The sequence below is a fragment of the Sycon ciliatum genome, chromosome 7 (assembly GCF_964019385.1).
Source record: "Sycon ciliatum chromosome 7, ocSycCili1.1, whole genome shotgun sequence".
NCBI lineage: Eukaryota > Metazoa > Porifera > Calcarea > Leucosolenida > Sycettidae > Sycon > Sycon ciliatum.
In genome coordinates, this window is record NC_088649.1 from 3,803,473 (window position 1) to 3,829,767 (window position 26,295).

Sequence of the window (26,295 nt, forward strand, 5' to 3'; positions counted from 1 at the left end):
GATGGAGAGCAAGAGATTATAATTGCTGCATTTGCCAGAGAACATTGCGCACTTTAATGCGCTATTTCAGGCCCGAATTCGCAGGTGCGCACTATGCTCCGAATGTGAGAATGCATGCACTTCGAAAAGTAGTGTAATGTATCAAACTGGTGCGAAGTTTTCTACTTCTGAGTCTCTGACCCTGAGTAAGCCATATCCATGCATTGGAGGTGTCTTCTGTCAGCTACACTGCACTGTAAATGCAAGATGGGTAAGAGACCTCATAGGTAGCATATACATTCATCTACAAGTGTAAGTATTTTATGTTTTCTTTGTGTACAGTTTCTGAACCCATGGTCAAGCCAGCCCGACTCCAACTGGAGATTGGAATACCGTTTCTACGCATGATTCTCATCGGTGAAGCCGGTGCAGGCAAGACCAGCCTGGCGCGTTCTCTTTGCCGCAAGAAAATCTTGCGCGGAAAGGACGACAACAGCACAGTCGGAGTGGATGAAAGCACGTTCATCATCGATGGCGATCAGCTGGAGCAGGAGGCCAGCAAAGACGGCGAGGAAATGCTCAGAAGGAGGATCGCGTCTGTGATCAAGGGTACCGCAACTGATCCAGAGGCCTTTCTGCACACTGCCGCTGCTTCTTCTTCTTCTGCCTCACCTGTTTCGGAATCCTCTCATTCTGCTAACTCTGCTGCAAGCAATACCAGATCAGACATTTCTTCTTCACTAGCAAGTGATGCCTCTGGATTGACGGACCCATTCTCTGACTCGGCAGCAAGCGAGAACGAGTTACCACAAAGTGTGATTAGTGATATCTCAAGCCGCGTGACATCCTCTTGGTTCATTGAGAATGCCAGCGCAGATATTGCCGAGGGATCGTTCCAAATCATCCGCATCTGGGACACGGCAGGCCAGGACTCCTATCGGCTGCTTCAGCACATCGGCTTTGGTGCTGACCGCACTGTGTATGCAATTGTCTTCAACGCAAGCCAGTCTGTGGAAGCAGAGACTCCTCAGAGCACTGTAAGTATTGATAGATGTTGAGAGACCGTTGGACAGTGGGCTGGTTTTGGTCTAGGCAGTCTAGTCCAGCACCTTGTGTGTGAATTGTGAAGTGACTGTGACCAGCCAACAGTACAATGGGCTTCGGTGTTAGCTAGACCTTTTAAAAGCCAAGAATGCTGTACTTTAGAAGATCGCAATAATTTTGACCTTCCCCATACTATAGCATACAGTGTTCTACTGGAAGAGATGCGACGTCAGAGTAGAATATCTTGAATTGAAGACAAGATACTCAGATTTTGCCAGTTCACTAGCTCTAAGGTACAGGCTCCAAATCAAGTTAATTTGGTGCCATCCCCCTCCCCCTCCCCCCCCCCCCCCCCTCCTCCCTCTCAACTGTTACGATTGCTATCATGTCATCCTTTGAAAGACAAGTTCGTATACATATCACTGTTTATAATATCACAGGGACTAATTTAACCGGTATCGCATCGCAGTTTGCGACGCAAAACACAGTGTCTGCGATTCGAAGTTCGTAGTGAGTCGCGGTAAACTGCGACACAACATGCATGTTAGTATGGCCCTGGACATAGACTTGTAGTGCACGCGTAGCGCATGCACATGTGTAGCTTTACAGTGTGTGTGGCTGGTTTGGCGCCACGAGATGGCGCGCCATGCACTGTGACTAGATTAGACTGTGTGTGTGTGGTTGTCCAGCCTGCACTGCAGGTAGATTTTACACCATACGCACGCGCGGGCCGCGGGACCATGGCCATATGTCACACTATCTCCGCACGCGCACCGCAGCACGTGCACTTGGAAACTAATTAACTACTTACTTGAAGTGCAGCCCAGGAAGCACGAGGCGAATGTCGACAAGTACTTCACCTGCTTTTGAGATTTAGACCACGTTGCTTCACTAGCAGTAGGCGTCTCGACCGTTCAGGACTTATCTTTGTAAATTTCTGCTAGCCTTATTGATGAAGCCTCTTCACTGCCGGCATGTCTGTGAAGCAAGGTACTGTGGACAAGTGGATTGCTGAATTATTTGATCCCAAAAAAGAATGGATTCGCGCAGAGTCGAGTGGTGGAGCTGTGACCAAGATATTTTGCAAGATGTGCAGGGAGAAGGCGTCCTCGCTTCGTGGTTTGAGGAATTACAGCACGGCGTTTGTTGACGGTATAAGTGGAAGTGCACTGAAGACTGCATTGTCGAGGGAAAAAAACTGCTATGCAAAATTGTTGCGTTGCTATGCAAACGTCGAGGTGTGTAGCAATTATTGCTATGCAATGTTTTGAAGTAAATTAGTCCCTGATATCAGTTGTATGAGTTGTCTGAGGATTGCCAGGACCTGGCATAAAACTATTGGTTACAACACCAGACGCATGGTGCTCTGTGTCTCGTGTGTTCCTGTGCTATGCAGGTTCGACACGAGGGCAAACATCGGCCTTGCACTGCAGCTGTGCCGAGACAGCCAAGCCTTACGTATATCCACGACTACCTGGCCACAATACACAACATGCCGAGTAGCAGCAACGTGCGGGTGTTCCTCGTTGGCACGCATATCGACCAGCGTCGCTGGTTCAGTGGAGCCATCCGGGATGCGGAACGTGATGTCATCATGAAAAGTCTTAAAGGGAAACCGTACTGCCACTTGCTGAAGTCTGACGACATCGTGTTTGTCAACAACACACGTTCTGGTAGCTTCCTCTTGCCAGAACACGCTGGAATCCGAAGCCTGCGCACTAAGCTTGTCGAGGAGAGTGTCAACCAAGAGGCTATCCCACTTGCACGTGGTCTGGAAACGCTCGCACTTCTCGAGCTCTCTAGAGATCCCCGTCTCTCCAGTCCCTGGATCTCGCTCGATGATCTGCTTCGTCTGGCCCGCTGCCTTGACATTGCGCACCGAGTGGACGAACTCAAACCTATGCTGGGCTTTCACCACAACCTTGGCACCGTTCTCTTCTTTCCCCAGTCCGTAGCACTGCGGGATAAAGTGATCATCAACGTACCATCCGTGATGAAGCTGGCTGGCTCGCTCATTCAACCTGGAATGAAGCGAGAAGATTTCGTGAAGGATCCACCATCACGCGAAGACATTGATCTCTACCAACAAGGCTACATCACGGTTGAACTGGCCCTGCGTTTATGGCAAGAGCACAGTCCCGAGTTCCACCGGCTGATGTTGAATGAGGAGCACCGCCACACCTTCTTGCAGCTAATGGAGACACTGTGCATCCTGTGTGACCTGGGTGAAATCACCACGGCCAAGAACGGAAAGAAGAAAGTCTTTCTCATGCCAGCTGCTACCGAAAATGAGTCTATCCGTGAGCTGGAAGGCGGCTCCACATCCGAGGCCATTCTTCTGGCTTGCGACGAGAACGACCACTTTCCACATGACATGTTCCTCACAATCGGCACGAAATGCATCACTCGCCACAACCAGCTCCTCGTCGAGAGCGGCACGAAAACCAACGCCTGGAGGAAGACTGCCCTGTCCAAGTTTTCCATGCGACTGCCGTGGAATGTCAGCGACGGAGAGTGGCTGCTAGTGGCCTACTGGAAGTGCGGCATCTCTCTCAGAATGGAGTCGGTCAACGTGCAGCGTGTCTTCGGCAGTGGTGAGGGTGAGGCAGCGTTACGTCAGGTGAAGCAATGGTTGTCTGACATGCAGGCAGTTACCAGTCAGAGACTTCTGATTGAGGTGAGTCACAGTGCCGTGCCATAATAATTATTATTTCAAACTACTCTTACTAGATAACTCCATGTTCTCCCTTGTGGAGCATGCTTTTCTTGTGCCGTCCACTAAATACGGTGAATGGCTGGTGAATGGCTGGCGAATGGCTGGTGAATGGCTGATGAATGGCTGGTGAATGGCTGGTGAATGGCTGGTGAATGACTGGTGAATGGCTGGTGAATGGCTGGTGAATGGCTGGTGAATGGCTGGTGAATGACTGGTGAATGGCTGGTGAACGGCTGGTGAATGGCTGGTGAATGGCTGGTGAATGGCTGGTGAATGGCTGGTGAATGGCTGGTGAATGGCTGGTGAACGGCTGGTGAATGGCTGGTGAATGGCTGGTGAATGGCTGGTGAACGGCTGGTGAACGGCTGGTGAACGGCTGGTGAACGGCTGGTGAATGGCTGGACGGTCTTCCTTACCACTTGCTCTTCTCTAGTATTGAACAATTTCATTCGATGATCATTTCTTGTCCCGCCATACATGTACAGTTGTTGTCCACCTGTTGTCATGGTAGACACCGACATTGCCCATCATCACACGTGTTGTGTTTATGATCCTTGTCTGTTGTTGTGCTTGTTATCCATGTCTGTTGTTGTGTTTATGATCCATGTCTGTTGTGTTTATGATCCATGTATGTTGTGTTTATGATCCTTGTCTGTTGTTGTGCTTGCTGTGCTGTGAAGGAGACGGTGGCATGCGGTTGTGGCAAGATGAGCGATAGTGTGCTGTGCACTACGCACGGTAGAGGGAAGTGCATCGAACGCGCTACCTGCTTTCACACAGTCGACGTGTTTGAGCCCGGAACGACTCCGATGTGTCCCGTCTTGAACAAGGAGGCAAGGATCCCCAATGGAGGACTGTCTTTCTGGAAGAGATGGACTCAGGTGAGAATGTATGGAAATGTACCAACAAGAGCATCTATACCACCCCCACCCCTATACGAGCATATTTTACCCCCACCCTTCGAGTATACATGTATTACCCCCCCCCCCTTCCCTCCAAGCGTATATACCCCTTCCAAGACCATATACCCCTTCCAAGACCATCATTATCAACCCCCCCCCCCCCCCCCCTCCAGAGTCTACGTGTATACTGCCAAGTATAGAGTACAGTCATGTATATACCCCCCCCCCCCCCCCCACACACACGCACCAGCAGTTCAGCGATTCTCTGTGAATGCCGCTGTCTGATGATCGCTGAATTGCATGAAACTTGAAGTTTCAGCTACACAGCTCTTTGCCACCGTCGTGTGAGTGTGTGTGTGTATGTGTATGTGTACGTGTGTGCGTGTGTGTCTGTGTGTGTGTGTGCATCTGTGCGTGTGTGTTTGTTTGTCTATGTGTGTGTGTGTGTGTGTGTGCGCGCGCGCGTGCGTGCGTGTATGTATGTGTGTGGGTGTGCATGCTTGCGTGCGTGTATGTGAGGGTGTGAGTGGGTGTGAGTGTGTGGTTGTGTGTGTCGGGGGGGGGGGGGGGGGAGGAGGGTTTCGTGCATATGCACTTGCACTCACTATCTTGCATGTGTGTGTGTGCTGATCCACTGTTGACAGGACCCTTCAAACCTTGTCCTGCGCCGAGAACCGACTCCATCAGGCTCAGGTAAGGGAAATTCCCTAAACGCGGGTAAAACGGTTTTGAACCGGTTACAAATCCGTTTGCTATGAACCGCTTGCAGATAAATCTGTTCTCTTTTGTCATTGAGCTGATCTCATTGTCTGATTTCATTGTGTATCTGTGCAGCGTGTGTGGGCACTGGTGGTGCAGCCATCAGTTTACTTTACATGTCACCGGAGGAATACGTCTCGGCAAAGTACTGCAACCTGAACAACGTGTATGTAATATCTTAAGTGTCCTAGGAACATGTAACTATCAAGAATGTACAACAGCCTGTACAATCTCTATCCAATGCTGGGCCTAGGGGACTGTGGGGCTTCACATCACATGGCATGTTTCGATAAGTTACGCTGGCAAACAATGCAAAGTGATGTCCAGAGAGTTGAACCCAAAGAAGGGGGTGGATTCGACCCTGTAGCTGTCATGCACAGGGTGCAAACAATGTGTACGGGTTTGTCATTATGATGTGAAGTTATGGTGCGTGTACACGAACATTCATGTACGGATGTGTGTGTGTGTGTGTGTGTGTGTGTGTGTGTGTGTGTGTGTGTGTGTGTGTATGCATGTGCTCATATTGTTGTTTTCTCTCAGTGATAAGCTGGTGACACTTACCGATTTGACTGATCTCGGAAACAAGATGGCGGAGTACTTGACTCTTGCGGAACGAAGTAAGTGTTCGCACTTCTGTTGTTTAGTTTTCATCTTGTCATAGGTTTTCACATTCAGGTATATATCTTGAGGTGAGAGGGACGAGACCGGTGGAGGACGCGAAAGAAGAACTTCTTTTCTTCTTTTTTAGAAGGGGTTACATTTGAACCCGTAATCCTGTGTTTCTATTTTCTTTATCCTATCTCTATTCTCTTATTCTGGTTCTGGATCACGGAGAAACTGTTTTCTTGTTCTGGTTCTGGATTACAGAGAAACTGGCCAAGCAGCTGGTAATGGCAGCCGGTGAGTTTGTCAACAACTTCGAGAGCATCATGATCTCTTACATCAAGGAGAACCAACGCGGCCTAGCGGATACCGACAATGTGGCCGGTCAGCTCTTCTACATCGTCCACAAGAAGGAGATCAGCTGCAAGGAGCTTCTGTGCATCTTGGCAGCGTTCACTCGGGAGGAAGTCGTCGAGAGAGTAGCACAGATTATTGAGTGAGTGTAACGCATGCGGACACCAGTGTTGCATTTGACCAATGGAAGGGTTAAGGTAGGGGGTAGGTGGTAGGGCACAGAATGCATGATGACCCCAGAGGAAGCAGCACCAGATGGAATGGGAGGGGCAGGGGCAGGCTTGTGGAGGGGGAGGGGGCAGGTGAGGGGAGCCTTGGGAGAAGGGGGCAGGGTGCTGAGTGCATGATGACGCAGAGGAGCCAGTACCAGCTGGAATATTGGGTACATGTGCTTGTACAGGTACATGATATGAATATGTCCATGCAGCAATGTACATGTACTTGTGAACATGATTGTGAACGCAGCGATACTGCCCGAAGTTCGCTAATGCTGAAGACAGAACTTGGCAGGATCTGCCGCTCGGTATATTTATCTGTATGAGATAGCACGGAGAAACTGGTCTAAGATGACCGCTCAAGAGACCTTCAAAATGTGGTCTCTGTTGCCAGCTGGTCGCCTCATCAAGGGTCGTTTGACTGGAAATAGCATCCCTGGGCCGATCCTGGTTGCAGCAGTCTTCTACTGTAGCGTACATGGAAATCCAGTCAATTGAACGGGGCCGGCGCCCTCAGCGCGTACAGAACGCTGCGTGCCATGCACATGTTGATCCTATGCGACCAGCGCGCTGCAGCGCATAAATGCATGTGTTTACCGCTTATCGACGGCTGCATGGCCAGCGGCGTGGGGCCGCTAGACGTGCGACCGGATTTCCATGTCCACCACAGTAGGATGGTGGTTGCCTTATCCGAGTGGCTGCCTTGACAGGTTTTAATGTACCTGCTCACCATGGGTATTCTTCTGTCTGTTTATGTTTGTTTTTGCACTCCCTCTTAGGCGTGCACGGTTCATTGACGGTTAAGCTCACGATCCGGTCGTCTCGAGCCGGCAAGGTGTCCGACTAAACCTGATGCTCCGCGTAGGTTTGCCGTTTGCTGTCCGTGCCGGCCAACGCCTATCTCTGTCCAGTGCCTTGCGCAGCGGAGTGCTTGCTCAAAGTAGTGTGCAGGCTGCACTTTGGACATGGACAATAGTCACACGAATCATGACTTGCATCAGGTTTGTCATTCATTTCTTTGTTCTGCATGTTCAGATTTGGTTCGTAATGGATGCCAAGTGGATTGAATGATCGTTTTCTAGGAATTTTTTATCTTTCCCGCCACTTATTGAATTATTGGTAAAATGTTCTCTTGAAATTCTTTGCCTAAACTACACATAATTATTATGCAGCGTAGCACTTTTTCCACACCCGTTTTGCGTATTTGTTTGATTTATCATGTCCCCAAGTTTTCCTTTAGATTTAGCAATGCTTTAGAAGTAGCAATGTATCACAAATACATACATTGACACACACACACACACACACACACACACACACACACACACACACACACACACACACACACATACATACATACGCACGCACGCACGCACATGCACGCACACACGCACACACACACATACACACACACACACATGCCGATGTGCACACATGCCGATGTGCACACATGCATACATGACTGTACATGCAAATACGTCCGGCAGAACGCACAGACACCTCGTCTGTGCATGCATATCAAGGAGAGATTTTGATTTGATCAAACCGCTGTCCATGCACTGCTTCGCTAGTGTCGCTGCGTCTCCCACAACCTATGTGAATATTCTTGAACTGGAGTCCGACCTTGTTCGACTCTTGATATTTTTCCTTTATTTGGAGTGTGCCCCCCCCCCCCCCCCTACTTCCTCACCCGGAAGTTGCGATTCAGCTTCTGCTTCCGGCGCTCGTAGTTTGCCGTTTTTCAAGTTTTTCGCCTGCTCCGGCATTTTGCAGTTTTTTTTGATTATGTGCAATCACTATAGCATTCATTGTATTCAAGCCGGACCCCGGCACTGCACAACCACAGCAGTCGGCCGGTCTGACTCGATTTTCAAAAGACTAAGTACACGCTCCTCTCAGTTAGGGCTGTCATGTGACATGCCCCAGGAAGTAAAGATTTGACTAGAATCGATTCATTGTGTTCTTGTTGTGTTGTGGCCTTCACTGCTATGGAGGGTATGCGGTTACATCATCAGTCGAGATGCTGTGGCAAGGTCGCGGCACACACACGGCGGTGTTGTGCTAGAGACTCACGAGGCTGTATGAATACAATGTAGCCGTGACTGACTCGCGCTCTGCACATAGTGCCCATAGGCAATTCCGCTGACTCACCACCATGACATCATTGGCAAAACCATGTCATTGTAACTCGTATACTCTCAGCACTCAAAGCACATACTTGTAGTTACGTAAGTAGTTATCATTCGTTCATTGTCTCACAAGGAGAAAAAGAAGACAAGGCAGTGCGAGTATGCGCACTGCTATCCATGCATTCCTACGGTGTACTATTTATGTGTATACAAATTACGTGTCATAAAGTAGCCATGCTACACTATCCTCCTCCTACCGAAAATTCACGCCCTCGTGAATAGAGAAAGAAAACAGAAACATAAAAAAATAAAAACTCAGGACATAGCAAAATCAGTAAACCGAGCAGGCAGTCCAGGATTGCGAGCGAGATGGGCTCTGACGACAGCGGACAACAAGTAGGGTCATGGTCGAGGGCTTGCAGAGTAAGCACCGTGAGGCATCAGACGCGAACCGAATGTTCCTTCTGATCCAACTGCATTAGCCGAGAACAAGCGCATGGTACGACTAGTGCCAGAAACCTTCGGGAGGGCGAACAAATATTCCACTCACGGCATTGTACCTGGGCAAACTGACCACTGAGAGGTCGACATTCACAGCCTTGGCAGCAGCCAACTCAGTTGCGGAGGGACCAGCAAGTACAGGTGTGGTGACATCCACAGAAGCCGTTGTGGCAGAGGAACTAGCTTGCTCTGGCTGATTTGTGGGAGTCTCGAGATGGGAGGGTTGCACCTCCGGCAACAAGGAACACGACAGACCATCTGCATTCAAGTGCTGCCGACCCGGTCGGTGAACAGTAGTGAAGGTGTACTCAGCGAGTTGCTCCACCCATCGAGCTTTTCGACCGCGTGGTTCCTTCACGGACATCAGTGCGGTGAGGGCAGTGTTATCTGTGCGGGCAATGAAATTCCGACCAAGCAAATAGTGCCGGAACTGATTCGCGAAATGGAAAAGGGCAAGCGTTTCCCGGTCTGACGCATCATTATTCCTCTCTGCCTTCGCCAATACCCGGCTGCCGAACGCAATGGGGCGTTCCTCGCCATCTTGCATTTGACTGAGGACAGCTCCAATGGCCACCTTGCTTGCGTTAGTGTCCAAAATAAAGCCGCCAGACGAAACAGAAAAGTCGGGATACGCCAACACGGAGGCTGTGGTCAGTGACCGCTGCATAGACGTCAACGCCGCATCACTACTCTTAGTCCATGTAAAGCTGGCACCCTTGCCTGCTAATACATTCAGTGGAGCGGAGCGTTGAGCAAAACCACGGATGAAGCTGCGGTAAAACCCGGCGTACTCCAGAAACACCTGTACACCTCGTACAGACTGGGGTACGGCCCACTTCACAATAGCCTCAACCCTGGTGGGATCCGGAGCCAAACCTTCAGCCGAAACTTCATGGCCAAGGAAGAGCACCTTCCGTTGGAAAAATAAACATTTTTCCAAGTTTACCTTTAGTCCAGCAGCCCGAACCCGGCCAAATACAGACTGCAGGATCTGGAGCTGTCCAGTGAAGGTAGAGCTGGCATTCAATACACTGTTGAAAAACACTTGACAGATTGGTTGGTTAGGCACACTACATAAACCATGAAGCACCGCTTCCATTACACGGTGGAACGTCGCTGGACCATTTCTACAGCCAGACATAACCAAGAAATCACACAAACCCAACGGTGTCGTAACGGCAGTCTTTGCCGTATCGTCCTCGTGCTTAGGAACCTGCCAATATCCTGACGCTAAATCCAGGCAAGTAAACCATGAACAGCCAGAGAGTGAGTCCAATATGTCATCAACACGTGGGATAGGATACGCATCTGGCTCCGCCATGCTGTTCAACTTGCGGTAGTCGATACATAACCGGAGAGATCCGTCCTTCATGGGAACGAGAACTATGGGCGACGCCCAGGGTCTAATGGACTCGGTGAGTATACCACGGGACAACAGATCATCCAGCAAAGCTTGCAAAGCGCGCGTAGGCTGCTTATCTGGCTGTATATCACCAGTACTACTACTATGTGGCAAAACATCACAAGGACCAAAATCACCCTCCTGCAAGAGAAACAAGTCATGATTCTAACGGAGAAGCTCGGTAAGTCTGTTCTTTTCAGGTACTGCCAGATGATTCCGAGACTCAACATACGCACGGATTATCTCGGCACGTTCAGGGGATAGCACAAACGGTTGCATATCCGTAACAGATGAATCAGCAGGATCATCATCCTCTCCACTGATCAAGTTATCGGGTACAGGAGATAATTCTGCAATATCAACATCTGTAGCAATTTGTACTGGGTAGTCAGAGTGATTCTCCAACACAACTACCGCACCGGACCTGCCAGGTCCAACCGTAACCACACTGGGGGTCACAGACACATCTGGAAACTTGAACAAGAATGAGTCCAGTGGAACAGCAACACAATCCACAGTCACAGATGCCTCTTGCACCGACTTGCATGGGACCAGCACGACATGGCCGGCAGGCAGAGTTAATTTACTACAAACAGTGACACGGGAATAGTACGTGCCCGGGTCTTCCTCAGAATTACTATCATTACTCCAAGAGTCAGATAGCGGTTCAGCGTCCGCCGCAACAACCGGACGGGGCTCTGATGGACCAACACTAGTAGCTTTCACGCCTAGCAGGACTGACAGATCATTAAAAGTTAGTGTGCCTTGAGCAATGTTCAATAATGCTCCATGGTCAAACAAGAAATCAGATCCCAATATCATATCACGGCGGATATCAGGAGACACTACAAATGTATGCAAGAATGAACGCTCTCCAATGCAGCATACAATATCCACAGCACCCAGAACCAGGAGTCCCTCACCATTAGCCGCACACAAACGGGAAGCAGCTTGCAAGGGCACATCACCATACGTGGACAAAAATGTTTGCTCATGCAACATAGAAACACAGGAACCAGAGTCAATTAACGCCGTTACACACTTGCCTTGAACATGGAGATCTAGCGTAGGGACTACAGACGATACAGCCTCGATACGTACTGCATCTGCTGGCTCCTCGTGAACGACTGGGAGTTGTCCCACACCACCAGTCGTACTCAGTTTCCCGAGCGCCAAGGGTTGTGTGGGCAATCTAGAGCAAAATGGCCAGGTTGTCCACAACCACAACAAATCGGTGGTTCCACCTGACCACCACGACCATACGAATGTCCACGACCACTGCTACTACTATGAGGGTGATCAAATTCGAAACTTGCTCCTGCAGGAACCTGTGTTCGTGGAGCAACAATTTCCAAACAGCTGAGTCTCTTTTCGAGATCTGTCAACCTGCGATCAAGTTTCTCGAGCGCCTGAGCTAGTTGATCACGCACTCCGGTGTCATTAGACTGGTGCAACTCTGATGCACTGGCATGTTCGTCAGACAGTATTTTGAACGGACGAGGTCGAGGGTACCTGGTCTTCTTTCTGCCTTTGGATTTGCCCATCTCGATATCTCACTATCAAAAATGGCCCAAGCTACAAACATTAAAAAAATTGTAGTTCAAAAAAACTTTTGAAAAATGTTACAAAAAAATTGACCTACACAAAACATTCTGGTTACGTCACACGGACGTTCACGTGCACATACACAGGACATGACGTCAACAGTGTACTTGCTTAGTATGCCACGCAGTCTCACGTGCGCAAAATATTTTTGTGAAAATGTAGCCATTGCTACACGCAAAATATTTTTGTGAAAATGTAGCCCTTTCTACCATGTTCTACATACACCAAACAAAACTGTTACTTATGCACAGCGAACGATCAGTCAAGAAGTAAGTAAAGAATGGAAAACGAGACGAAGGATAGAATGATCAATACTAATAAATTAGAACTTAGTCTGTGGGCTGGTCTCCCGAGTAGCTGGAACTGGTCTCAGACTCTCTGGAACTTGTCGACTCTGCAACTTGTCTCTCCTGCGGAGGCGTCTTCCCAGCCGAGGACAAAACCGACGACTATTTTTCCGCTGCCACCATTGTAACTCGTATCGTGACTCTCAGCACTCAAAGCACATACTTGTAGTTACGTAAGTAGTTATCATTCGTTCATTGTCTCACAAGGAGAAAAAGAAGACAAGGCAGTGCGAGTATGCGCACTGCTATCCATGCATTCCTACGGTGTACTATTTATGTGTATACAAATTACGTGTCATAAAGTAGCCATGCTACAACATCATTCGCATAACCTCAAAAGCAGTTAGCCTGTGCGGTGTGCAACAACAGTCAACTTTGCGTATAACCACACTCGGCGGGGCATCAGAAAAGTGTCCTTATTAATTTTGTGAAGTGTTGTTATACCCGAAGTCTTTTGAAAATCGAGTCAGACCGACCGACTGCTGTGGTTGTGCAGTGCCGGGGTCCGGCTTGAATACAATGAATGCTATAATAATTGCACATAATAAAAAATACTGCAAAATGCCGGAGCAGGCGAAAAACTTGAAAAAACGGCAAAATACGAGCGCAGGAAGCAGAAGTCGTATTGCAACTTCTGGGTGAGGAAGTAGGGGGGGGGGCACACTCCAAATAAAGGAAAAATGTCAAGAGTGGAACAAGCCCGGACTCCAGTTCAAGAATACTCACATTGCTTGTGGGAGACGCAGCGACACTGGCGAAGCAGTGCATGGACAGCGGTTTGATGAAAACCTGTCCTTGATATGCATGCACAGACGAGGCGTCTGTGCGTCTTGCCGGAAGTATTTGCATGTACGTGTATGCATGTGTGTGTCAGCGCAAGTGTGCACATCCGCGCACGTGTGTGCGTGTGTGTGTGTTTGTCAATGTATGTAGTTGTGATACGTTGCTACTTCTAAAGCACTGCTAAATCTAAAGGAAAACTTGGGGAAATGATAAATCAAACAAATAATTATGCAAAACTGGTGTGGGAAACCCACTAAAGTTGTATGAAGGAAATAAAAAGTGCTACGCTGCATAACAATTATGTGTAGTTTATGCAAAGAATTTTCAAGAGAATAATTTTTAATTTCAAAAAGCGGCGGGAGACGGTGCAAAAAAAGATGAAAAATACCTAGAAAAACGATCATTCAATTCACTTGGCATCCATTATCAACCAAATCAGAACATGCAGAACAAAGAAATGAATGACAAACCTGATGCAGGGCATGATTCCGTGTGACTATTGTCGATGTCCAAAGTGCAGCCTGCACACTACTTTGAGCAAGCACAGATAGGCATTGGCCACCACGGCCACACACGGCAAACCTTCGCGGAACATCAGGTTTTGCCGGACGCCTTGCCGGCTCGGGACGACCGGATCGTGAGCTCAACCGTCAATGAACAGTGCACGCCTAAGAGGGAGTGCAAAAACAAACATAAACAGACAGAAAAACACCCATGGTGAGTAGGTACATTAAAACCTGTCAAGGCGGCCACTCGGATAAGGCAACCACCATCCCAGAAGACCGCTGCAACCAGGATCGACCCAGGGATGCTATTTCCAGTCAAATGACCCTTGATGAGGCGACCAGCTGGCAACAGAGACCACATTTTGAAGGCCTCTTGAGCGGTCATCTTAGACCGATTTCACTGTGCTATCTCATACCGATCAAGATACCAAGCGGCAGATCCTGCCAAGTTCTGCCTTTATCATTATCGAACTTCCGGCAGTATCGCTGCATTCCCAATCATGTTCACAAGTACATGTACATTGCTGCATGGACATATTCATATCATGTACCTGTACAAGCACATGTACACTGCTGTATGGGCATATTCATATCATGTACCTGTACAAGCACATGTACACTGCTGTATGGGTATATTCATATCATGTACCTGTACAAGCACATGTACACTGCTGTATGGGCATATTCACATGTGCTAGTAAACATTGTACTACACAGTATTGCATGTATTGTAGCACCCTGCACTGTCTGTGTGTTTCCATATGCAGTTTGCAGTTCCCTTCGACTGTACTGTACACATTCACACTGTATGCATTCACCCCCCCCCCCCCCCAACACTGTTTGCAGACATCATGATTAGTGTTGTGCACGGGTAGTCGGGTACCCGTGAGGACCTCGGGTAGACGGGTACAGAATAATGCCCAAAAACCCGATGTCGCAGATGACATGAAGTGGAGTAAAAAAGAAAAAAATATCGTGTCCGTTAACGAAGGGAACTCACGACGGCCGCCAACACCGGGTAAACTCTAACGGCAGATGCAGCTCCTAACGGTGGGGGTGAGTGGATAAGTCGCACAACCATTGGTACAAGTGCCGAGAAACCCCATTAGGCATTAATAGAGAGGTTATGGAGTACGATTTTTCGTGCCAAAATCTGTAGAGGCGCTACGGATTTTTTATACGTCGTATTCCAGCAGTGAAATGTTCCGGAGTACGGAACTTATGTGTTTGCCGTCATTGCCTAGGTTACGGTCGCAAACACGTCACATTCCCACGCTATGCTTTTATATTTTGAAAATTTGTACCGAAATCAAAACTTCCCGCGGAAAATCGATGTTTCTCGTACCAAATTTGTACGCAAAAATCTTTCTGCACCCTATGACGCAAAATCTCCATACGAAACATGGTTCGTATGAAAGCCAGTCCACACGGCCGGGTACGGATTCTCCGTGCCGAAAAATCATATGGAGCACGCCTCTAAAATCCGTAGAGCCCATACGGATTTTGGCAAGGAAAATCTTACCCCGGAACCTCTCTAATAGCCGCATCCATGTACCCCTTGTGCCTGGCCACAAGTTCCCAGTTGACTCTGGGTAGCAGCATGGCTGGAAAATCTGCTCCCAGGCAAAACTTGAACCAGGTACCCCTCGTATCTCAATCATGGTCTTTGATCAACCCACTGTGCCTGCCATCAAGTACCGTGCACGTGTACAAATTCATGTGCTACTCCGCATGTGTACCCAGTATGTAAGGGAAGGGGTGCATTGTGGTGTTACCATGGAAACATTACCCGATCGGGTACCCGTGCTACCCGTGGAAAGCTATCCGAACCCGATACCCGGAGAAAATGCCACCCGACTCAGCCCTATTTATTGTGGAGCTTTCCGAAGCTCTGATGGGCCATTCACACTACACCCAAAACGTGGCGTACGTGACGTTTTCGTCTGAATAGCCATGACAACATGGAACGTGGCGGGGAAAAACCGGAAACTAGAACACCTGATACGAAAACCGTAGACGACATATCCAGACTAGGACCCCTGAACCGAGATTCGTTCTGCTGTTCCCGGCAGTTTGTATAAAAAAAAAAGCTGTACGCACAGCTGAAGGAAAAGCGTGTATGTGCCTGTGTGAATGTACATGTGCTTGCATGAAAACGACGTTTGACAGTACGTGGAATTCCAAAACGTGACACGTATTGTAATGTAGTATGAACAGCCTAAACGGGATTACCGATTGTTTCATAAAATGAAACATTTCGCTCATATTTTGCTTCTGTTCGCTTGTGCATGGGTGTGTGTGTGACCATGCACGTGCATGTATGTAAGCGTAAATATGCTGTACTTGTGTTCATGTGTGAGGGCAATGTCAGTCGATAACCAGTCGATAGTCAGTCGATAGGATTGAATCTAATTGATAAGTAAATTGGGTCAGTCGTTTCACCCCTAGTTTCGGTATTTTCCACCAAAGACTTTCGGCAGGGAAAGCCATCTCCAGGACAATATTGATTTCAAGTTTCGGAAAACTGGAGCATCTGGGCACTCTCCACATGCATTGAAAAATTAATTCCAAAACGAGACTTCTCAACCCCAACTACCCACCACCGAACGAAAACTTTTCGTTTTGAAAAACAAAACGGCTGGTAACCTTGGATGTCGGCCCCTGAGTTATGAGTTAGTTGTTTTTTGCAGTGAGCCATGCATCCAAGGGGGTTTGTCAACTGATAACAGCTCTATTTAGTCGCTATTCACAATCCGCGTATTCGCTGCATTAAAAATTCTTTTATTGTGATAAAAAAGGGTTTACTCCCCACACTGCAGCTCGCTATTCCGCCGACTTGACTTGACACTTGACTGGCTCACGACTGCCATCCATTATTGTGATGTTGAAAATCATTGACCTTTTTGGGCCAGTTACCGACAGGTTCGCCAGGTCCTGACGATGGGTGACTGGCCTGAAACGTCAATAATTTTTAACATCACCATAAAAGCATGTTTAATGCAGCGCATGTGCAGACTAGCAACTGAATAGAGCAGTTGTCAGTTGACAAACCCCCAAGGTTTCTTTCATAGTGCAGTTGCGTGATGTCCACAACATTCTCAGTGATCACTGCATGTAACTTATTACAGAAACACTACACTGGTACTGCACGCAGGATGCTAATCTGTGTACTTGAAGCCAAAGTAGGTATAGTGCATTAGATCTAGCTTCACCACATGTGCCCTCTGGCCTTGTGCATTCACACTACGCACACCCGTCACACCATCAGCCCTTTTATCAGGTACAGTACAGCTTGACCACATCCGGTCGTCGGCATGGTACTATTCATTATGCACCAGTGCGTTCAGTGCTGCTCAATCAAGTTCGATTGCGTGAGTCGAGTTTGCGTCCAGCACCAGTTCACATTCCAGTGTTTGCAGGCCTGGGGCTGCGCAGCACCAGGCACATACTTGCGTCACACGATCGGATTTCAAACAGCAGCAGTGCAGTAATGCCAGATAGAAACCTAACAGTCGCAATAACACCATGCTACAGAAATTATCACATTTTTAGCGGACATGGTTGCCTGTGCTACCCATGCTACAGTCACCTCCAGCCGTTTATTCATATTGCTGGCTACTCTGCGGTCATTCTGCATTCAGCACCCTGCCCCCTCTCACCATTCTAGCCGGTACTGGCTCTTCTGGGGTCATCATGCATTCAGCACCCTGTACCCCCCCCCCCCCCCCATTCCAGCCGCTATTGGCTCCTCCGTGGTATCATGCATTTAGCACCCTGCCCCCCCCCCCCCATTCCAGCTGCCGGTACTGGCTTCACCGTGACATCATGCATTCAGCTCCCTGCCCACCTTCCCCTCCCCCATGCCCCTCCACCCTGCCCCTCCCACCATTCCAGCTGGTACCGGCTCCTCTGTGTCATCATGCACTCAGCACCCTGCTCCCTTCCCCAGGGCTCCCCTCACCTGCCCCCTCCCCCTTCCCAAGCCTGCCCCTGCCCCCCTGCCCCCCCCCCCTGCCCCTCCCATTCCATCTGGTGCTGCTTCCTCTGGGGTCATCATGCAGTCTGTGCCCTACCACCTACCCCCCTACCCTAACCCTTCCACTGGTCAAATGCTTCGCCGGTGTCCTATGTGTCACACTCACTCAATAATCTGTGCTACTCTCGCGACGACTTCCTCCTGAGTGAACGCTGCCAAAAATGCACAGAAGCTCCTTGCAGCTGATCTCCTTCTTGTGGACGATGTAGAAGAGCTGACCGGCCACATTGTCGGTATCCGCTAGGCCGTGTCGGTTCTCCTTGATGTAAGTGGTCATGATGCTCTCAAAGTTGTGGACAAACTCACCGGCTGCCATTACCAGCTGCTTGGCCAGTTTCCCTGTAATCCAGAACCAGAACAAGAAAACATTTTCTCTGTAATCCAGAACCAGAATATGAGAATAGAGATAGGATAAAGAACATAGATCCACAGGATCCACAGGATTCCGGGTAAGACCTTCCAACAAAGAAGACAAACAATTTTTTTGTGGTGTCCTCCACCAGTCTTGTCACTCTCACCTCACGATAATATACCTTAATGTGAAAGCCTATGACAAGATGAAAACTAAACAATACAAGTGCGAACACTTACTTCGTTCCGCAACAGTCAAGTACTCCGCCATCTTGTTTCCGAGATCAGTCAAATCGGTAAGTGTCACCAGCTTATCACTGAGAAAAAACAACAATGTGAGCACATGCACGCATACATGCATACACGCACACCTCAGACCTCAGACTTGCCCATCGCGGACATACACACACACACACACACACACACATACACACATATGCATGCATGCACACACACACATACACATACACACAACCCCACAAACGAACACATGCACACGTACACATCACAGAGACATCGGAGTAGTTTCCAACAGTATATTAAAGAGAGAGAGAGAGAGAGAGAGAGAGAGAGAGAGAGAGAGAGAGAGAGAGAGAGAGAGAGAGAGAGAGAGAGAGAGCGAGAGAGAGAGAGAGAGAGAGAGAGAGAGAGAGAGAGAGAGAGAGAGAGAGAGAGAGAGAGAGAGAGAGAGAGAGAAGGGTCGACGTCCAAGAGCTCCACGATCCAACAAATACCACGACAACATTCATTATTGTGTCCCAAGTACCACGTACAATAGGTTCGATGGACTTCTCGCGTGCGTTAAATGGCAGTCGTGCGTCAGTCCCGTCAGCAAAACACTTTCAAATGCATAACATAGAGTTAGGGGAGGGGGGGGAGGGGGAATAAAATGTCAGCTGACATTACTTTTCTCTTTCCACTTCCTACTTCTTCGGGGAAGTTCATAAAAGACGATGACACATCTGTTGTTCTCATCACGCGCTTGCAGACACACAAAAAAAAACATCTTCCCAGTTTGAGGACACTTACAGATAATCACTGAATGTCCATAACAAGCAGGTGAACATAGCCAGGCAAAAGCAGCACTTCTTACACCAATACACTACACCATCCAGAGAGCACATAACCAGCAAGGGTGTGCAACTCCAATCTGTCGGGTCTGCGACGGCAAATCGTCACTTCACGTCACAAACCCATATACAGGAATTCAATCTGCGGACAGAACTGTTTCGTCCTTTGTGGACTCATCCGCGCAGCACAGAGGAAATGAGGCCGAACCTGATAGCAATGAAAAATTAATTTTTCCAAAGCCAGATTTAAACCAGGCCCGACCATACCTGCCAGAGTGCTCAAACTGACAAGGTAGTGAACGTCATTTAATATATTTTCATGATAACTCCTAATGGTGTGCACGGGTAGTCGGGTACCCGTGCTACCCGTGAGGACCTCGGGTAGTCGGGTACCGAATAGTACCTGAAAACCCGAGGTCGCAGATGACATCATGTACAGTGCACGTGTACAAATAAATCATGCATGTCTACCCAATGCGCAATCGAAGGGGCCGGTGTGCATTGTGGTCTTACCATGGAAACATTACCCGATCGGGTACCCGTGCTACCCGTGGAAAACTACCCGGACTCGATACCCGAAGAAAATGCTACCCGACTCAGCCCTAATAACTACAGCATGGACCATATCCCTACGTCGGGTGCAGCTTTCTGGCGATCACTTTGCACTGTTCACCAGTGTAACCTAGGGAACCATGCCACGTGATGCAAAGTTCTGCAATCCCAGCATTGGATAAAGGTTGTACGGGCATTGGCACATTCTTGATGGCTATGGGTTCTTTTAGATATTTTTTAAATACTTACGCGTTGGTCAGGTTGCAGTACTTGGCCGAGACGTATTCCTCCGGTGACATGCAAAGTAAACTGATGGCTGCACCGCCAGTGCCCACACACGCTGCACAGATACACAATGAAATCAGACAATGAAATCAGCTCAGTGACAAAAGAGAAGAGATTTATTTGCAAGCGGTTCATTGTACACGGATATACATGTATAACCGGTTCAAAACCGTTCTACCCGCGTTTAGGGAATTTCCCTTACCTGAGCCTGATGGAGTTGGTTCTCGGCGCAGGGCAAGGTTTGAAGGGTCCTGTCAACAGTGGATCAGCACACAGATACGTGCAGGATAGTGAGTGGAAGTGCACACGAAGCAATCCCCCTCTCACCCCCCCCCCCTCCCCACACACACACACTCACACACGTGCAAGCACGCGCATGCACGCAAACAAACACACATACGCACGCACACAAGCACACACACACACACGTACACACACTAGGGGTGAAACGAATATACCGAACATTCGAATATTCGTTCGTTAGGCCACAGCGAACGAACATTCGTAGTTCTCACGAACATTCGAACTTTGAGAATGTGCGTACGGTACGATAAACCCGTAAAAACATCGCGATCAGTCACGATCGTTTCACACACGTACACCGCCTGCAGAATATGTGTAGCTGCGTGCTTGTGACCAGCGCTGCACCAGGTGGTAAACGACCCGCGCGCGTGGTTCACGAACTGAACCGGCACTTGGCCGGAGTCGAGGCGACGACATATAGACGAACATCGGAACAAAGCATGAGTACTCGTAGATCTACATGTACTTACATATTTTGGCTGCTCGCTCTTCCTTTGACCACTTCGTAGTTTTGTTTCGAGTTCGCACTGTTCCCATGTCAGAAACTGTTTTCGGTCGTGCTCCCCATTCTGTTGTTTGGGATCATTTTACCAAATCCGAGGATGAGAAGTCAGCTACCTGCAGGATTTCCCCGTAGCGCAAAACGGCGAGCAACCTCTATGCGCACCTGAAAACACAACTACGATAACTTTCAGCATTCTTCTGTCGTCTCTGGGAGTGCAGTTATTGCTGCGGCATCAACACTGAACAGGAAGCAAGTTGATGACAAACGTTGCGGTGACGCAACGTTCTGGTCCTCAGCAGTAGCAGTATGGCGTTGCTCAGTTGGAGGCCATTGTGCCTCAACTTTTGAAAGCATCATAAAAGTCGTACTGTAAAGTTGGAAACTTTCGCAAGTGATTAAATTTCGCTACTTTCGCGGCCATTGCGCATTCTGGAGAAGAAAAATCGCCACAAACTGCTCAGTACGTGCATTGCAGACAGCACAACTACAAGATTCAAAAAAGAGGTAAAAATCGAGAAAGAAATTCTCATCACAAACCAGCCGCATTCATGAAAACGCAAAATTCGTGCGCCACAGAGGTTTATTGCTACACTGTATTCAAAAATTCCACTATTTTCTTGCCTATGCCGGTTCGTGCGCGAGCACGCGCGTGCGACGAGAACGTTAGAGAATGCTCGTTCGTTCGTTCGTTAACATCAAGAACGTTCGAATACTCAAATGTTATGTTCGTTTCAGCCCTAACACACACATACACACACACACACACACACACACACACACACACACACACACACACACACACACATACACACACACACACGTGACGGAGGCAAATAGCTGTGTAGCTGTAATTTCACGTTTCATGCAATTCAGTGATCAGCAGACAGCGGCATTCACAGAGGATCGCTGAACTGCTGGTGTGTATGTGTGTGTGTGTGTGTGTGTGTGTGTGTGTGTGTGTGTGTGTGTGTGTGTGTGTGTGTAAGGACTTGATGATACTGAGCATCCTTGGGGGAACACCAAACTTCTGGAGCAAACACCACAGCGCTGGACGGGGGATCGAGTCGTATGCCTTTCGCAAATCGACAAAGAGAGCATACAACGGCGAGTCATGTTCGTAAGATTTCTCAATCAATTGCCTGGCAACAAAGATCATGTCTGCACACCCTCTGCCCTTGCGAAAACCAGACTGTGACTCGGGAAGCATCTTCTCCGAGATTGTCTGCAGCCGGTTCTGAAGAATCCGCGCAAACAACTTCCCAACAACATCCAAAAGGCTGATACCCCTCCAGTTATCACAAACTTTCAAGTTGCCTTTCTTAGGTATTGGAACATGAGTCCTTGCATGAGTCGATGGAGGTGAAGGTCCGCATCGAGGGCGGTGTCACTGCTGCCATTAACGTCAACAACGGTCTGCGTCAGGGTTGTACTTTGGCACCCGTCTTGTTTAACTTGTATTTCTCTGCAGTCGTTGGGTATTGGCGCTCCATGTGCCCGGACGCTGGTGTTGAGCTGCACTACCGAGTTGGCCGAAAGTTGGTTGGAGACCGCACTGCCAAGTCCCGCCTGCAACGTGATGTCGTCACAGAGTCCCAGTTTGCGGACGATGCTGCAGTGTATGCCACCACTAAGCCGATTTTTGATCGGTGCACGGAATTGTTTATTTCGTGTGCGGCTCGGTGGGGCCTCACGGTCAGTCTATCGAAGACCAAAAGCATGACTGTCAATTCGCCCATGAATGAGCCGGTGTCTCTTGGTGAGAGCACCATCGAGGCCGTTGACAGTTTTACGTACCTTGGCAGCGTCATCCATCGGGACGGGCAGTCTTCGCATGATGTACAGTCCCGTCTCGCCAAGGCTTCGCGTGTGTTCGGCAGTCTCCGTGTCCCAGTGTTTGAGAATCGGTCGTTATCTCTCCGCTGTCGGCGCCGCGTGTACATCGCCCTTGTGCTGACGACCCTCCTGTACGGAGCAGAGACGTGGACGCCGAAGGCACCGGACCTGCGCTCTCTCAACACCTTTCATCACCAGTGTGTTCGCATCATCGTTGGCGTATCCAGGCGGGACCAGTGGGACAACCGCGTCACCTCGGTTACCATGGCCCGAACCCTCGGCATTGACTGTGACGTCGCGGACATCATCCGGGAACATCGACTGCGTTGGCTTGGCCATGTTGGCCGGATGAACGACGACCGCATGCCGAAGCGAGTTTTGTTTGGGGAGCTCCCTGCAACACGCCCTCGCCATGGTCCACGCAAGCGGTGGCGTGACGTCATCGTGGATGATCTCCGCTCCATCAGCCCCCCTGTGCCTTCTGACTGCTGGTTTGATGCTGCCCAGGATCGCTCTGCCTGGAGGCAGATTGCTCATCGTCGTCCTCCCGCCCGTGCTCCTCCTGATCCTGACTCTGGCTTTCGCTGCGCATGTGGAAAGGTCTGCCGTCGTTCCGGGGACCTCAAGCGCCACGCTCCGTACTGCAAAGCTAGCGGATAGTCCCTTTGCTATCATTGCCATCGGCAATGGGCACGTTCAAGGTTCAACGTTCAAGGTGTGTGTATGTGTGTGTGTATGTGTGTGTGTGTGTGTGTGTGTGTGTGTGTATGGTGGCGGTGGGGGGGGGGGGGGGGGGGGGTGGCATAAACATGACTATACTCTATACTTGGGAATATAATTGGCAGTATACACGTACAGTCTTGGGGGAGGGGGGGGGGGGGGAGGGGGGTGATAATGGTCTTGGAAGGGGTATAGACGCTTGGAGGGGGGGGGGGGATATACTCGTGGGGGGGGGGGGGGGGTATAATATGCTCGTACAGGAGTGGGGGTGGTATAGATACTCTTGGTACATTTCCATGCACTCTCACCTGAGTCCATCTCTTCCAGAAGGACAGTCCTCCATTGGGGATCCTCGCCTCCTTGTTCAAGACGGGACACATCGGAGTCGTTCCAGGCTCAAACACGTCGACTGCGTGAAAGCAGGTAGCGTGGTCGATGCACTTCCCTCTCCCGTGCGTAATGCACAGCACACTATCGCTCATCTTGCCACAACCGCATGCCACAGTCTCCTTCACAGCACAACAACCACAACAACAGACATGGATCATAAACACAACAACAGACATGGATCATTACCACAACAACAGACAAGTATCATAAACACAACAACAGACAAGGATCATAAACACAACACGTGTGATGATGGGCAATGTCGGTGGCTACCATGACAACAGGTGGACAACAACTGTACATGTATGGCGGGACAAGAAATGATCATCGAATGAAATTGTTCAATACTAGAGAAGAGCAAGTGGTAAGGAAGACTGTCCAGCCATTCACCAGCCATTCACTAGCCATTCACCAGCCATTCACCAGCCATTCACCAGCCATTCACCAGCCATTGTGGCCAGCTGTCTTTGATGGTAAGGTATGGGACAGGTACGGGATAGCGCCAGGCATGCTGATGGTAAAAACAAACAAACACGGAATTAAAGCTGTGTGGACCCTGGCTAGCGCCAGACGTTACTGAAGTACCGTAAAAGTTCGTAAATAAGTACGTATTTACTTTCGAATTTAGTGACCACACCCGTACTAACTTTCGGGCGGGTACTGACTTTCGGGCATGAACTAACTTTCGGACCTGACTTGTGTGTAGTGGAGAAGTCATTTTCATGTCGATGTACATGGTACGTGCTGCATGTGCGCATCGTACCGGTACTTATTTCGGGCAGTATGTTTATCGGGCTTGACTTGACTTCAACAGACAGAGCCAAAAGAATGAAAGGGGGTATTTCTTTCGGGCAGGTACTTATTTACGGACTTTTACGGTAACGTCTTTTGCATAGCTACGGGAGTAATGTGCAGTCATATACATGAAAGGACCAACATAAGTGCATGTACTTTCGTGTGCGGAAAGTCGTGGCACCCCCCTTGATCACTATCCTGCTTACGCCCCTGAAGTGTGAAATCTTACCCGAAGTAGTAGCCTCTTGTCCACCATCACGGATACCCACGTCTGGACTATGCCAGTGCCGGTGGAAGCCCTGCTTCATCTCTCACTGCGAGTCCTACAATGTTTTCGTCAAGCACAATAGTCTTGAAATTGGGCTGCGTGGGCAGACCCAGAACTCTGGTAGGGAAACATGTCTACGTAGCGGAGGTCTCTGCGCACGAAGAAACACACAGTTCGCTAAACGGCTGGAGATAAGTGGCACTTCTTCGCCGGCCCAGTTCCGAGGTCAGAACCGTTGATTACTCCTTGAAGAACATTCATGAAGTGGGGCAGTTCGCCGCTGCTCGACACGCTGAGTGGATCTACTATGGGCCATGGGAGTAAGCAACACAATACTATTTTGACAGTACAATTACTTCAGTAGCTAAACTCATCTTCTTCTTTTGCGATCAGTGTACAGAACTGTCTTTTTCGTCTTTTCTCATTGATTGTTTTAGTACGGAGGATTAGCAAGACGAAATTCGCGTTTGCGTTCGCTCTCCAAGGAAAGTCGAACTCACTATTGACGGAATTCCCGTTATGAGAAGGATTAGCAAACAGAATTCGCACATGCATGACGTTGACACGACGTTCATTGTGTACCATGGTGCACAGACAGTACAGCGTGGTAAATTTATGACTGCCCTGACACAAAATCCGCGATTCGTGTTCCAACTACTTTTGAACGAAAATGCGAAAGTTCGCAATCCAGTTCGCGAACTGAAAAAGTTTGCGAACGCGAACGCGAATTTCGTCTTGCTAATCCTCCGGCCATGGCATCCATGGTACGGATCGTATCATGCGTAGCACGACATGCTGCATCTGTCCTTTCTTTCTTTTTTAGGACTATTATCATGATTAGGGGTCGTCCACAAATATCGATGTTTTTTTAGAGAAGATATTCGTTCGTTTGGGGGGGGGGGGGTTGGGGACCTGTTCGTCTCGTCTTTGCAGAAAAAATATCGAACTCTATCTATGGACGGGCGCTGTTCGAACATGTAGTTTATGACCTACACAAAGTGAAAGTCAACCTCGTGAGCATAGCCATGGCAAGGTTGTGCGACCGTGGCAACATAAACCTAGGTGTACGGCGAAATTAGAGTGGCAGCTGGTCACGTTTCATGAGGAAATTGAACAAAACATCGATATTTACGGACGGCCCCTTATTAGATCTGTACAATCATCATAATATTATGTGGGTGATACCTCTGCTGCGCTGGCAGTGGTAGAGGCCCGGGTAGCGGCTTAGCGTGCACGAGCGGTAACAGACAATGACTGGAATATTGACTTGAAGTTGAACTTGCTGCTGTTTACCTAAGTAGGTATATACATTATTATGCTGTTTTGTTTTTTGCGTGTTTTT

General features: G+C 49.0%; 2 protein-coding genes across 3 annotated transcripts in view; one reads left to right on the forward strand and one right to left on the reverse strand.

The window, feature by feature from the left end:
- LOC135820765 (uncharacterized) overlaps window positions 1–8,523 on the forward strand; it is a 32,421-nt gene extending 23,898 nt beyond the window's left edge. The window contains exons 6-13 of the mRNA XM_065333796.1: window positions 322–1,016; window positions 2,420–3,700; window positions 4,420–4,620; window positions 5,286–5,334; window positions 5,476–5,566; window positions 5,941–6,017; window positions 6,268–6,499; window positions 7,352–8,523. Of these exons, the coding sequence (XP_065189868.1) occupies window positions 322–1,016; window positions 2,420–3,700; window positions 4,420–4,620; window positions 5,286–5,334; window positions 5,476–5,566; window positions 5,941–6,017; window positions 6,268–6,499; window positions 7,352–7,376 (2,651 nt within the window). The 3' untranslated portion in view covers window positions 7,377–8,523. The remainder of the gene's footprint in view (window positions 1–321; window positions 1,017–2,419; window positions 3,701–4,419; window positions 4,621–5,285; window positions 5,335–5,475; window positions 5,567–5,940; window positions 6,018–6,267; window positions 6,500–7,351) is intronic.
- Window positions 8,524–13,022: 4,499 nt separating this feature from the next.
- On the reverse strand, window positions 13,023–25,433 carry LOC135820767 (uncharacterized). Of its 2 annotated transcripts, XM_065333800.1 has the most exons (8): window positions 24,915–25,433; window positions 24,281–24,401; window positions 23,809–24,009; window positions 20,342–20,390; window positions 20,104–20,194; window positions 18,473–18,549; window positions 17,988–18,220; window positions 13,023–14,007 (listed from the first exon to the last, which is right to left on the reverse strand). In XM_065333800.1, the coding sequence occupies exons 2-7, from the start codon at window positions 24,296–24,298 to the stop codon at window positions 17,988–17,990; spliced, it is 669 nt and encodes a 222-aa protein (XP_065189872.1). In that variant the 5' UTR covers window positions 24,299–24,401; window positions 24,915–25,433; the 3' UTR covers window positions 13,023–14,007. The 2 variants fall into 2 exon arrangements, with proteins under 2 accessions (XP_065189872.1, XP_065189871.1); XM_065333799.1 differs by lacking the exon at window positions 24,281–24,401 and having other exon boundaries at window positions 24,915–25,424.
- Window positions 25,434–26,295: the final 862 nt, after the last annotated feature.

Coding starts and splice junctions, on each gene's coding strand:
- LOC135820767 (XM_065333799.1), bottom strand. CDS start 24,941: ATGGTGGACAAGAGGCTACTACTTCGG. Junction 20,195..20,341: donor ACCAACTCCATCAGGCTCAG/GTAAGGGAAATT, acceptor GTATCTGTGCAG/CGTGTGTGGGCACTGGCGGT. Junction 18,550..20,103: donor TACTGCAACCTGACCAACGC/GTAAGTATTTAA, acceptor GTTTTTTCTCAG/TGATAAGCTGGTGACACTTA.